Source organism: Apteryx rowi, unplaced genomic scaffold, assembly GCF_003343035.1.
Source record: "Apteryx rowi isolate R43461 unplaced genomic scaffold, aptRow1 scaffold_111, whole genome shotgun sequence".
Lineage (NCBI taxonomy): Eukaryota > Metazoa > Chordata > Aves > Apterygiformes > Apterygidae > Apteryx > Apteryx rowi.
In genome coordinates, this window is record NW_020447320.1 from 1,261,860 (window position 1) to 1,275,656 (window position 13,797).

The following is a 13,797-nucleotide window of genomic DNA, read 5'->3' on the forward strand; positions in this document are numbered from 1 at the left end:
GCCCCCGGCTGCCCGCGCCCCGCGCCCGCCAGCGGCAGCGCTGGGGGGTCACTGCTTCGCTGACACTGCCGCGGGCAGCGGGCTCGGACAAGCGCTTCGGTGGTTTGCGCTGGGTGTCCAGGAAAAGCACGAGGAGCCGCTCTTCCAAGGGAGCTTTGCTGGGTGCTGCTGAGCATATGGACTGTGGCCCACACTACGCGCTGCGGCTAAACACGCACTCCGCTTACATTACCCTCTCCTTATTTCTATTTTTTTTTTTTTACATGGAATTAAAAAAAAAATCTGTAGCAGCAGATTGGAGAAATGAAATTGCGAGATACACCAAACTCAAATAGACTGAAAAAAAAATCTTCCGAGGCTCTTCTAGCAGCATAAAATGGAGTGGAGTAGCTACCCGCTGGTGGTGACACAGCTATAACATGCTACTGGACATACCACTCTTCACTGTGAGCTTGCACATTTGCCAGAGAGGCCATAGAAAAAGTGTGGGTCTAAAGAACTGCTATTTCTGTCTCTGCAACTGGAACACACTTTAAAAGTAATACTTGACAACATTAATACAAAAGAACAGCATCTTTGAAAATACTGCAGCTTATGAATTAGGCCCTAGTTTGCAGTAATGCCAAATACTCATAAATCTAACAGAAGTCAACTGGAATTACAGCTTCCTCAATCAAGTCCCTCAAGTCTAGCATTATGGGTAGATGTCCATGAAACTGGACACAAATACTGAAGACAGATAAGCGCATAAGTGATTTTTTCCTTATGTCATTGTTATTACAACTATTATACAATTAAAATTGAACACAACTGTGTTGCAAGTCAAGTCTTTTCTTCATACATACATTTACAGAAGCAAAGCCAGAAGTGGACTTTGAATCCTGCTCATTTCTTGTCGACATGTAATATTTCTTTGTCATGGAATGCAAAACATTGCCACAACCCATCAATTCCTTTGATGCAATTCCTACAATCCTTCCTTAAAATCCAGCTGTATTATAAGGGAACTTTGCCTGGAGAAGGTGCTGTTGTCTGCCTCCGAACAAAGGCTACATGACTTAATTTTTAAAGCCCCCTCCCCCCTGCAGGCATACTTTGGATTTAGTGATAAATCCCATCAGTATAGCGGGAACAAGTAAAAGAAAAAAAGGGGCGAGAGGAAGAGAACTGAGAGCACATCTGAAAAATTATGAAGCCTTCCACACTGAAGCTCAGTTTCTCCATACCAGACCCCTTGTTTAGCCTTCAGCATCCGCAGCCGCTGCGCGACGCCAGCGGACACTTGTCGCCCTTGTGCAGGATGTACTGAACTGCGGGATTTCCCTAAGCTCTCCTAAGGCGCCGGCTCTGGTCTAATCCCCGCTATTAGGGCTGGCTCCAGGCATGCCAAGGGCACAGGACTGCTGAAGCGACATTATCGCCGTCAAGTCAGCCTTGCCGCCGACTTAGCCTAAGGCTGCAAAACCTGGCTGGCTGCAGAGGAGGGAGCCGCGGCCCAGCAGCAGGCTCCGCGTGCCAGCGCCGCAGCCGCAGCAGCCCGGGCCCTGGCTCCTTCCCGCCCGGCCGCGGCCCCGGGCCCACCGGGGGCTGCCGTAGCCCTCCTCCCGCTTCCCTCCCGTCGCTGCAGCCGCCCCCTGGCTCCAGCCAAGCCCCTGCTCCTCACTCCTGAGGCCGAGTTTTGTTAAACTTGGCTTTGCCTGAATTGCTCAGAAGCCTTGAGCTGGCAGTGCTGCTTATGCAATAGCTCTTTGAAAGGAGGATAGTAGCTATCAGCCACAGGTTTCTGTTTTAATCAGCTAGCGCACGCATGTGTGTTATTGCTAAAAGTCTTTCTCAGACTCGGCAATTAGGTCCTGAAAGAAAAACTAGACTCTTTGAAATGACAATGAAATAATCTTTAGTCTGCAAGGACTGTTACTGGCCTCAGGTTACTTCTGAATCAATGGCTCACCACTGCCCAGCAGGGCTGGGTCTGCTCTGCCTTCCACCTCCACATTGCACCCCTGCCTGCGTGCTGGCTCTGCTGCTCGTCTGACAGCAAGGTGTGCCAACGGCATGTGCAAAAAACCCCGCTTTTTTGGCAGACTAGTTACCTGCCATCTCAGTGTGTTGAGTTGGCTTGCTCCATGGCCAGCCAAACATCAGAGTCGGCTAAAGTTAAGCACCGAGAAAGCAGGAGGAGAGGGAGAAAGTGGGACCTTTCCTCTTGCCTCATCAGGGAGCTGTTAATGAGAGCCCCAACCACTCTGTGAAAACGTAACTTGAAGTCCTCTGCCCTTCCTTCCACTACAGCAGTTACGGGAGACTTCAGCCACCCCCACATGGCTCGCATCAGGCAGGGACCAAGAGGCTACTTTTTTGGACACAGTGAAGAACTGCTTCGTGGAGCAGCTGTTCAAGGAGCCTACAAGAGGAGAAGCAACCAAGGGCACAAAATCTAGCTCAAATATTACCCCGAGCCTCTGTTACAGACCGCAGCAGACTCCAGACCCAACATCCTTGCAAGAGCAGCAGAAGCCAGACAGCTCACCGCCGTTGTACTCAGCTCAGAAAGAGGAACCAGATAAAAGGCCTGTTAAAAAACAACCCATGAGGAAGAGCCAAGAGAGCTAAATCCTTGCAGGCAGTATAGCGACTGCTTGTGGGCACCAGCCTGGAGGCACAGAGCCTGCTTATCAGCAAGGACTTGAGAAAGGTCAAAAGGAAGCTGGCATGACTGAACAGCAGAGGGAGGAGGTTATTAGAAGCAACTAAGTATCCTTCGAAAATCTGAAGTTGTGCCCAAATGAGGAAAGTAGAAAATCTGGCAGATTAAATGTAAAAGGCAAAAGAAGTAGGCCAAAGAGTGGAAGAACAATTTGCAAAAAGCATCAAAATTAATAGTAAATTCTTCTGCAGACACCCTACAAGCAGGCAGACTGCCAGAGAACCAGAGGGGTCATCGATCAGGGCATGAAAGAAGTACTCACAGATGATAAGGTCATCACAGAAAGGCTAAATTAATTCTTTGCTTACCCTGGAAGAAAACAGGGAGGAAAGCCAGAATCCCTTTTTGAGGCAACTCATCTGTCCCTAATCCAAGTGTTGGTAGATGATATTATGGAACATATAGGCAAAGGGCAATAACAAGTTGCTGAGACTAGGTGATATTCAGCAAGAGTTCAAAAGAAATTCAAGACAGAATAACCAAATTAATTTTTAACCCTGGTGCATAAACACTCACTTAAAATCTTCCTGCTTACCCAAAGCCTGAAATACAGAAAATGCAACACCAGCTCTTTAAAAGGATTTCTTTCAGATGAGACCTCAGGAGCTATTGGTTGGTAAGTGTGACATCTGTACCAGCCAGAATAGTAGAACATTTATTAGCCAATAAAATCAATGAATATATTAATACATTTAATATATGGGGGAAGAGTCAACATGACTTTTATGACTGGAAGAAAGTTACATCTCACAAATCCCCTGGAGATGTTTAAAGGAGTCAACAGACAAGGAGATAAGGAAAATCCAGTTGATACTAGCTATCTGGATTTTCAAAGGACTTTCAACAAAATCTCTTCCCAAAGGCACTAAAGCAGCTATGGCGTAACAGGAAAGGACCTTGCCCAAATGAAGAAGTGATTAAAAGAGAGGAAATAAAGGGCTGTTTTTCACAGCGGAGAGGAGCGATCGAGGGAATGCCTCAGGGATCTGTGCTGGGACCCCGGGTTGTTCGGCGTACTTACAACCATCAGGAAAAGGGGATGTGAAGTAACAAACTGTACGGGCAGGTTCAGGCTGTTCGGGCTGGTAAAGGCAAGGGCCACCTGGGAAGAAACGCAGAAGGACCTTCTGAGTCTCGCTGACTGTGTGGTGAAATGGCAGCTGAAATTCAGGGTAGGTTACTGGAAAATGGGCAAAACCACAAAGAATCACACAAAAATAATGGGCTCGGGGCTGAGGTACTGCTCAGGGACCAGACCCTGGAGTTATCATCGGAGTCCTGCAAGATACCAGCTTAGTGCTCTCTGCAGGGTCACAAAAGCAAACTCGCATCCCGTAAAGCAGTGGTCTACTTCCCTTCCGTCTAGTATCCCCACGCTTTTTCCCAAGAGATAGAGCCGAATGCTGGAGAGATTTTGGATTCAGGATGGGGCCATAGTTCAGTAACTGCTTTCTTGTACTACTATTAAATATATGTGCAGTGATACAGTGTAGGAGAAAATACAGCCATATGCAACCATGTATATCCCATCAGAACAGAGTCTGAAAATGTGAAGCTAACAAAAAGAGGGAACATTTTTGTTCCCTTTGTAAGAGAAATGAACAATAAATACAGTGCGACAGGCCAAGTGGCACCAATCTACGTGCAGTTTTGCCAGTAGCCTGGAAAAACAAACATTCTGAGAACAACCATTTATGTCTTCAGCCCAAGATAAAACGTTGCTGTGCGCGCTCGCATGCGCGCTATCTCCGCAAGCATTGTTCAGGGCTAATCAGCGCAGTTGCAGTCAAGCAGACATGGCCTTACAAATTCGTGTTTGGTTTGGGACGTGGTGCCTGTGGTAATCTGGCATATGTCACGCTTTTCTTCCTAGCTTAATTTCTTAAAATTATAATAGAAAGCAAATAATAATAATTCTATTTCTTCATTTAAATTGCTTTTGCTGCTTCTAAGAATGAGAAAACAAAATAAATGGTAAAAACATGCAAATCCCGACATTACAAACATGCACGCTGCACGGCACCACCGGGTCTGACAGCCCTGGGCACTGCCACAAATGCACAAGAGTATGCTGCAAACCGGCCTCCGTCTCTCCTAGCTTTCCCGCTCCTTGTATTCCCCATGTAATTTCAGCCGAATTTCAGTCCTTTTACTTTGCCACGTAGTCCCAGCACCTCTTCTGGTATTAACTTAACACCACTTCCACTGCCCTCACCTGTCGTCCGGGGGTAGATGGTCTTCCCGCAGCCTCTCCCCTCGTGTCCTCTTTGCAGCCTGAAGCCGGACTGTGCCTTCTCCTGCTGGATTTTGGCAAGGGACTCGCTGCCCCGTCGGGAGTCAGCCACTGGGCCCGTTTGGGGCCCACGAACCCGCAGCCTTGGCCGCTGCTGTTCACCCACCTGCGTCTAGGACGAGGCAGCAGTTTCTGTGAAGGGGCATGAGGAGGAGCTGGTAGGGATGATTTTAAGAGGCACAGGATGGGAATGAATATGCATAGAGGAAAGGGAAATAATACAGAGTAATAGGAGGGACTGGGAAAGACGAGACAGAAAGTGAGTGCATCATTTTTTTAAAAAAAGTGGGGGGGGGCAGATTTTCAGGCTTCCAGCAGGACAGAAAAGTCAGAATAATCCAAGAAAAAGCATCTGCCAGCAGGTTGCAGGGGGTGAGATGGTGTCTCAACAAGGGACAAGAAAAAGCACCAAAGACTTGCAACAAGTGGGTTGTATCTGTTGGGAGCTGATGGCAGTTATCTGAGGAAGAGCTAAACCACAAGACTGAGAAGTGTAGTACCCAGGAAACAGATAGAAGACCTCCATGGAAAACAAGGCCTGGGGAGAGTCAGCAGAGCGAGCCTGAAGCAGAGATGTCCAAATTTCAGGTTCTCCCACACTCATCCCCTTGGAAGATGAAAACTTAGAAGTAAAAAAAAAACAAAACAAAACTATTTGCAGTCCCACAGGACTTGAAACGGAGCTAAATTCAAAGCCGAATTCAGATCAGGGGCCCTTAATATGAACATCCCCAAAATCTGGGATATTCAGATATCAGGGTACCATTCACGCTGAGAGAGAGAGGGAGAGGGAGAGAGAGAGAGAGAGACTTGCCAAAGACTTGCTCTAACAAATAAGATTTTTTTTTCTGACATTTAAGATTTGACGGTCCCAAAAATCAGGACCCGCTTTTAAAGAAAAGATGCTGTGGGGTGAAAGGCATTAAGCAGAGGGATTGTATGGAAGAACAAAAACATGAGTAGGCAGTGGGATTTTCCTCTCCACTTAAGACCTAGGGCTCTTGGAAAGCAGATCTGCTGTGAAAATCAGAGAGCTGCTGCTTTGAAACACCGGCAGCTTTGCGCTGAAACGCGCGTGTGGCATTATCAGCCGGTAACAGACTTCATGTGCCAGAGGGGTGGACGATCTGTTCCTCGGGGAGGAGGACCCCTTCCCTCCTCGTGGCCTATCAGAAATAGAAGAAATTGGAGTGACCTTGCTCAATGACACCTTTTAATAACCCTCAGGATTGAGCCAGGTTTCTGCATCTCAAAACACACGTCACCAGGGTGCTTGTTCCTCAGAGCTGCCTCTCCAGCCTCAAGACTAAGACACTGTGAGCAGACGTCGAGAGTTTAAGATGGGAACGTTATGGGACACTAATGGAGAGGATATTGAGCCCTATGCCATAGAGAGTATTTACGTAGGTTCATAATGGTATCAGTAGTACTGAGATGGCTGGGTTTTGCCATGGGCACACAGTGCTGACATATACACAAATAAACTGAAGCTTCAAGTGATAATTTTTAAATTACCCCCAAGAAGAAGGGCAAAGTTCACCACTATTACATATTAGTGAAAAAATAGTAAAGTCAACAAGAGCTTGGCTTCGGCTTCCAGTTGAGTTTGACCCTATACATCTTAACCATGCAGGACATTTTTCACTAAGAGAGATTCAAAGCAAAGGCATCAAATGTATTCCTGAATGAACCTATTTTGCTTAACCTGAAAATAAATGCATGTTTTATGTCCTGTTTTTTCTCTTGACAACAAAAAAGTAGCCAAGACAGACAACGATATACTCCCAAAAGTTCAAATTTGTATCAGCAAGAACAAGCACAGCAGTCATCACCTTTGCAAAGACTCGTTAAAGGAGTTATTTCCCCCCACAGGACTTGTCAATCTGATTTCACAGACAAGGAAAGTAATTATTAGGATACTTATGCTAATTTTGTTTTCCCACCACAAACTAGTCCCTGGAGTTACAGTCATCCAAAACACATTGTGTGATCTGGCAGCCCTCCAAACCCTGCTGACTTACCTCCCATAATTAGTACCTTTTATTTCTTTGTATCCACTCAGTCTTCGTGCCGTGATTCTCTGTGAAACCTCAGGTGCTTGTTTTTAATGAGTACAGCAATGAAGCAAATATATTCCTGACACAAGTTTTTAAGAGATACATCAGCAACTTCTGAAAGTGCAAGCTATACATTTGTTGGTGGCTAGAATAAGTCAAGTGGATCTACTTTCTCTCTGTTTATTGCTCTGTATAAAATACAGTTACACTTTATACAGGCAATTTTATGCAGATAGTTTTCTGTAATAACTATCTGTTAGAACTTACAATATAATAGTGTGAACAGAAAAAGTACAGCTTACATATTTGGCATGAAGAGAAAACTTGCTCTATTACTGATGTGCATTGTTGTTACAATTACCCGTGAATTAAATTATATTAACAAGGGCTATTAACTGAGATAGTCTTGAGTCTGGTTTAACAAAGGAGTATTGTACCTCTAAAAAAAAACAACAACAAAAAATCCCAGGACCAACAGTCTTTCTGACGCAAGTCTGCCAGCTGTGCTGTTTACAAAAAATATTTCATTCTCCAAGCCCTAGCACCATAATAGCATACTTTACCTTATTGAGAATTGCTGTGCTTTAGCTGCAGCCCACCAATGGCTCCATTCTCACATAAATAGGCAGACACAGCAACAGAAGTTAGGAACTATTCCCTGGGCATAAATTAATCAAGCACCCCATTTCAGCCAGCACTGAGCTGGTTGACACCAGCTGTCCCGCAGCCCCATGGCTCTGCATGAAATACAGAGCTTTATCTAGAGCACTTCGGGCACACCAGCATGCATCAGTCCTTGCAAACTCTCACGTCGGACTAAAGGTCTTTTTTAGAAACAACAGGCTCTTTACAGTCATAAACCCCAAAGAACACCTGGTCCCTTGATCTCAGCTACAGTGTGGAGACACATATCCAGGAGATACAACCTGCTTGTCAGGAGACAACTCAAATTATTTGTTCATTAGCAGCACAAGACCCCTTCTGCATGGTCAGGAAGTTTCTTTTGCCCTCTGATCACAGCTGACTAAACTGATGCCTGCTACCCCAAAAGTCAAACTGGAACCTGCTACTACCAGAGCAATAGAACAAGTGGATCTGCAAGTCATATCCCAACCTATAAAACACCCAGTCATGAATGAAGTGTTAAAACCCAAAGAAGGCAAAAGTGGTCTTTAGAAAAACTTGACTGTAGCCTCCAGGAGGATGTTCTTGAGTTTTAAATAAAATAGTATTAGAAGACCCACCTTTTCCCAGTTTGATCTTCTTGATTGCAGTCACATGTCAGAGACCCACAGGACTTCAGGTACTTTCCAAACTGAAAAACTGAGAGGACAGCAGCACATGAGAGAGGAAGTAGTCAACAGAATGAGATAATACATAAAAGTTAATAAAACCAAATAATAAAATGAAAACTCAGCTTGTCTGCTGAGGTTTCCCCCAAAATGCAGGACATCTTGTTAACAGGTTAGTCAGCAGGAATGACTAATTCATGCTGGACATTTCTCAGGCCTCTGAAATGGTTAAGAAAAAATGCTGCTGTTGTGCAAAGGGCAGAACTGGCGGGAAGAAGGAGAAGTTAAATTTCAGACAACACCAGGAATGAAGAAAATCGGTGCCAACGCACAAGTTACTCAGTAGAGTGTTACACAGCAAGCGAGAACAGCAGATGACACAGCTATCAAGTACACAGATGTGTAAAACTGCACCAGGCCCACAGGCTGGAGGATCCCAGTCACTTGGCCACCGAGACAGAGAAAACGAGGAATAACTATGTGAAACTGGGCATGGTTTGCCCTTTCATTACCTACACTAGGGCTCAGGCCAACCACACTCTGCTACAGAGGTCAATGCCAGCTGGAGCTGGCTTAATAGCAAAGCACACGAGCAAATATAAAAATATTTTGTTGAATGTAAAAAGCACTGAGTTCAGTTAGCTATAGCTTGCAGAACACTGCCACTCCTGCTTGCGAGGATTTCTACAGGCTGTAGAGCTTCATGAAAATATCTGTAAATATTTGCAATTTTCTTGAAGTAGTACAGAAGCTTTTCCCATAAAAATTGTAATCCAGAATATGTCATTCACTGTTTTTTAATGGTCATGACTGCTTAACTGAGAAAAGAAAATCCCAAAACTTACTGTCATCTGATAGTCTGACCAGCTGTATTAATTATTGAAATGTGGGAGAAAAACATGAAAAAACAGAAAGAGAGAGAAACACTCCCAGGTACAATTTGTGGTCTATAATGCAAATGATTGATATCAGTGTTAACTAGATTACAGATAGACTTCGCTCTATGTTATATAGCAGTCGCAAGAGTGTTTTCTAAGCCCAGTCAAGTCAGCTATCTGGATAGTAGAACACATCTTTTTTGGTTGTCTGTTTTGTTTTAGTCTTTAATATCCAGTACTAAGCGAAAAAGCAATACAACTGTGTCATATCTTTGGAGACTGTGTTCACAGTTGAGTGACTACGTCCTAAAAGTATCAAGAATTGGACACACTCCAGGCTATCCAGGCAAAATGACAAACTTTCCATTTAAAACCCATGTACAGTTGAAGTAGTATATTCATCTTTCTTTCTTTCTGCAGACACATGAATGACAAAGCTGAAGTTTTATGTACTGAAAGCCTGGACTCATTAAAGGCAATGGTACAGTCCCATTGCTGCCGGCATTTCTTGTCTCTGAGCACTTCTTGTCTATAGACTGGGCCATTATGTCCGTGGAGTATGCGGAACCATATATGTGCTCACTCTTTCTCACAGATTAACCATTTGGGTTCACACAGGTGCTTGTTCTCATAAACCAGGAATCTAGCACCAGAGTAACATGTTCTCAAGCAATAAGCTGGACACATTTATAAATAATCAAGCTTGGCAGATCAAAATCAAAACACTCCAAATTAACAGAGAATGAGAACTCAAATCCAAAAGATACAGTCTAAAATTAATGATGCCAAGATCACAAAACTCCAGGAAACCTAAGCTTATCTTCCTATATCAACATCTATTTATTAAGTTGCTTTCTATTGGGGGTTACATTCTTCTAAATATTACCCCTGTGCACACTGCAGGGTGTACTAGTTGGTTCACCATGGTGTCCCACCATAACGCCATCACCACAAGGACCATAATGTGTTGTTACACAATCAGCACGAATGACAGGCAATTTTTATTCTGGCTGCTGAGCATAGACAAAATCCCAGGGTATTCTTTGGCCAGCAAAATATATGGTACCTAATGCTACCATATGCTATCTTCTCAGGTGTTGCTGGTCCGTAATATATAGGAAGGAAAAGAACTGCTGACTGGCACAGTGGCTTCACCTCAGGATGAATTATGACCCCAGACTGAGATCCTTATATCCTAAATTAACTTATATTTAAAATAACTGTATAAAAGTGAATAAGCATAATCTGAAAAGAACTGTCAGAAGTTGCTTGTCAGACTTGTTGCTGCCATTGAAGTTAGAAAGTTAAAGCTGAAAAAACCAATTTGCTGCATATCTAAGATTACTTGACCAGAATTCTAGACCCAGTGAAGTTCAATGATGCTTCATTTTTTTAAATTAGCTTTCCAATTTAGGAAAGGAAAAGCTGGGAATCTGCAGAGTAATGAAAGTAAAACATAACCTAAAAATAGAAGAGTACATTTGACCAAATAAGAAACGAAGGGAAGGGAACATTTCACCAAATGAGAAAGTCCACAGAAGAGTTCCAGTGCATCTCTCCTCCTTGTGTTGTAAAAGCGATTGAAGAAACTTCTATTCGTTTATCCCTTTGGTAAATATTTCTTCTTTTGTTGCTTTTCTATTAAAAAACCCCCACGCCTCTGAAAGAGCTCTTCAGCCGCCTCCATTTACTCAGCCCTTAACAGTTGTGTTTTGTGCAGAACCAGCCACGAAGCTCCCAGTCCCTGGTACAACGCAAACACCGACGGCTGAGGAAAACCTCCACCTGACTGCTCTAAATCAGAAGCCAAAGAGGTCTCCCTTGTAACTGATTACAGATGAAATAAGATATAGAAGGGACTGACAGCATGCCCAAGAAACACAAGCATACACCAGTTCTCGTACACTGTACCTGTGCATTTATCACCCGCTGCTGCCGCCCAAGGACCTCGCTGTCTCAGGGGATTATACAAACCACCAGTGGGTGCAAACACACTCTGGGAATGAGGATGTTTCACCTGCTGTGGGAGCGTTTATCCTTCCAGGTAATAGAGCCTCCCGCTATCACGCAAATGCTCGAGTACCAAGCGCAAGCAGGAAATCCACTTCCCAAAGGTTTAGACAAAATCGGGCTGCCCACAGGCGGAAAGGTGGCTGGTTTAAACGTGGAGCCCGCAGCCTCTCTGCCTCCTTGCACCTGGCAGGAACGCTGTTGGTAGAAGTTTCTGCAGCAGTTTTAACCTCTGCATTCAATATTTGGCACAAAATTCAGTGCAGCAGAAATGGCCAAATTACAAACCTTATGGTTCTTAGAGACAGGAAGGAAACAGAGGCTTTGCTCACTATCCTAGACTGTAAACCTGGGCTGGAAATCACATTTCTTCCACAACAGCAAAATCAGAGTCCTTATCAGCAAAGCCTCTCTAGACCAGGAGGTTTAATTTATAACCATAACCTAAGCAGACATAGTTTCTTTTTGTAATTTTAGCATTTATATCAGTGATATAAATATTCACTCCTATATGCTTGAAATACTAAAATCAGAAATGGAGAAAAGTTAATTTTATATAGAGATAGATATACACACATGCATACGAATACCCCTTCACATATCATTACCATGTACAAACCTCACATCTAGATTAAGTTCAAAAATATGGTGGCAGTCTGTGCTAGACAGGTTTTTAACAGCCTGCAAGCAAATTCTCCCTCACTCTGACATGAATGAGCTGTAAGGTGCTGTTCCATACCTGTAATAAACAATAACCTGGAGAGAGCTAAGAGACAATTTCACTTTTTGTTAAAAAACCAAAGAGAATACAAAATGAATATTTTCCCGGAAGAGCTCTCTTGATTTTAACTATTTCCTTACAGTCAAACAGACAAAGGAGAAATACATTAAAGCAAGGTCTGTGGGAGCTTTTTGTATCCGGTGCAGTTTCTCGGGAGCCCCAGGTATGGCAGGATAGCACATCTGGAACACACACAAGCAAAACAGGATATTTAGAATCATTTTTCTTGCTCACCAGAGGAAAGAGGGTTGCAGGCACTCTGTACACCAACGCAGCTCCGCAGTGCTTGTTTACTGTATTTACTTGAAAAATTAAAAGAAATGGGATTTAAAGGAGACTCCATATGAAATTGCTTTAGAGGGCTTTTAGCAGAGAATTCACTTGGGGCAGTACCACCGAGCACTGCATTCAACACAGATGTGGATGCAGGTCTGCAGGAAGCATTCCCTGCAAAGCCCCAAATTTAGGACAGTGTTTGACAACTCTCCAGCAGCATTTAGATCCTGTAAACATAAGTTTCCTTGGAGACTACAGTTACCTCCAGTTTTCATAGTCATAAAATCTCTTCTAGCTCTGATATTTTTTAATTAAACTCTCATGTACATAATACTAATAATTTATGCAATACAGTGTGCAACAAAAGTAACTGTGCTCTAGTGGCATACAGCATCTTCTGGCTTTTACTGCTTATTTAAACAAATGAGGAGAAGGGATACTTCCTGGTAGGTTTGTTCTTTGGAGAGGACCCCTTCATCCCTGTTCCCCTGTGCTCGTGGGAAAGAGACTTTCAGCCTTGGAGAACATGGGGAATAAAAGATGAGGTCCCAAAGTATAGCTGATGTCTGCCCACTGCAGTCCCTGTGGCCGTCAGTGTGGCTTTACACGGGTAGTCCAAGCCTCCTGGCACCATGACTGCCAGATTTAGGAGCAGGTCTTCTGTCCAGACTGCTGCAGGGAAACATAACCACCTTCTCACTCCCATGGAGAGATTCGGATAAATTCCACCAAGGAAACTTGCTGGACTGATCCTGCTCCTGCCACAACCTGTTGTAGTGATTTTGTATTTTATATAGGTTTCCATTTGCATTATTATTCAAAAAACAAGATAGCTGTCCCAAGAACTGCTTTGTTCAAAGGAGCTTTATGAGATATATTAGTGACATGAGACGTTACACACAGAGCTACTAAAAATTAGCATCATTTAACCAATATATCTCATACCTGGAATGCTAACAATTGGCATAAACAGTCTTACTCTTTCCCAGTGTCACACATTCATGCATCTCATCTCTGCCTTACAAGGCAGCCTGGTTTTAATTCTGTTAATGAATCTGAAAAGAGACTAGGGAGGTGCTTATGTGCTCCAGTATGTACATGGGAAAATAAAAAAAGAAATCACTGAAGGTGAAGGCAAGCATTTGACTGCCTCCCCAGGAGAATAATATCCCCCATCCCCCATCAAGATATTCTCAGACACTTCCAGCTACATGGGACGAGGACACTAATGACAAAGTTTCTTCCTAAACATTTTATCTGCTCTTACTAGTTCCTTAAGATTCATGTCTGTTCCCCTGTTATCACTTCGGTAGTCATCTACAGACTTATCTATAGTTCCACGATAGGAATTTCAGTTGGCAGTAGATTAAGTTGGAGGTGGAGGGGACGAGTAAATGAGGACATTATCTTGTGGCTTGCAAAATTGTTACCTTTGCTTACAACTGTATGCGTCATCAGCCCACCAACTGATGGATCTGTATTGCAGTGGATCCAATTATTTAA

At 43.7% G+C, this 13,797-nt stretch overlaps 1 protein-coding gene across 1 annotated transcript in view; it reads right to left on the reverse strand.

The window, feature by feature from the left end:
* Nucleotides 1-12,928, reverse strand: part of SUSD3 (sushi domain containing 3) — a 55,109-nt gene extending 42,181 nt beyond the window's left edge. Inside the window, exons 1-3 of the mRNA XM_026076974.1 lie at nucleotides 12,869-12,928; nucleotides 4,923-5,112; nucleotides 3,729-3,809 (exon numbers count right to left, since the gene is read on the reverse strand). Of these exons, the coding sequence (XP_025932759.1) occupies nucleotides 3,729-3,809; nucleotides 4,923-5,112; nucleotides 12,869-12,928 (331 nt within the window). The remainder of the gene's footprint in view (nucleotides 1-3,728; nucleotides 3,810-4,922; nucleotides 5,113-12,868) is intronic.
* Nucleotides 12,929-13,797: the final 869 nt, after the last annotated feature.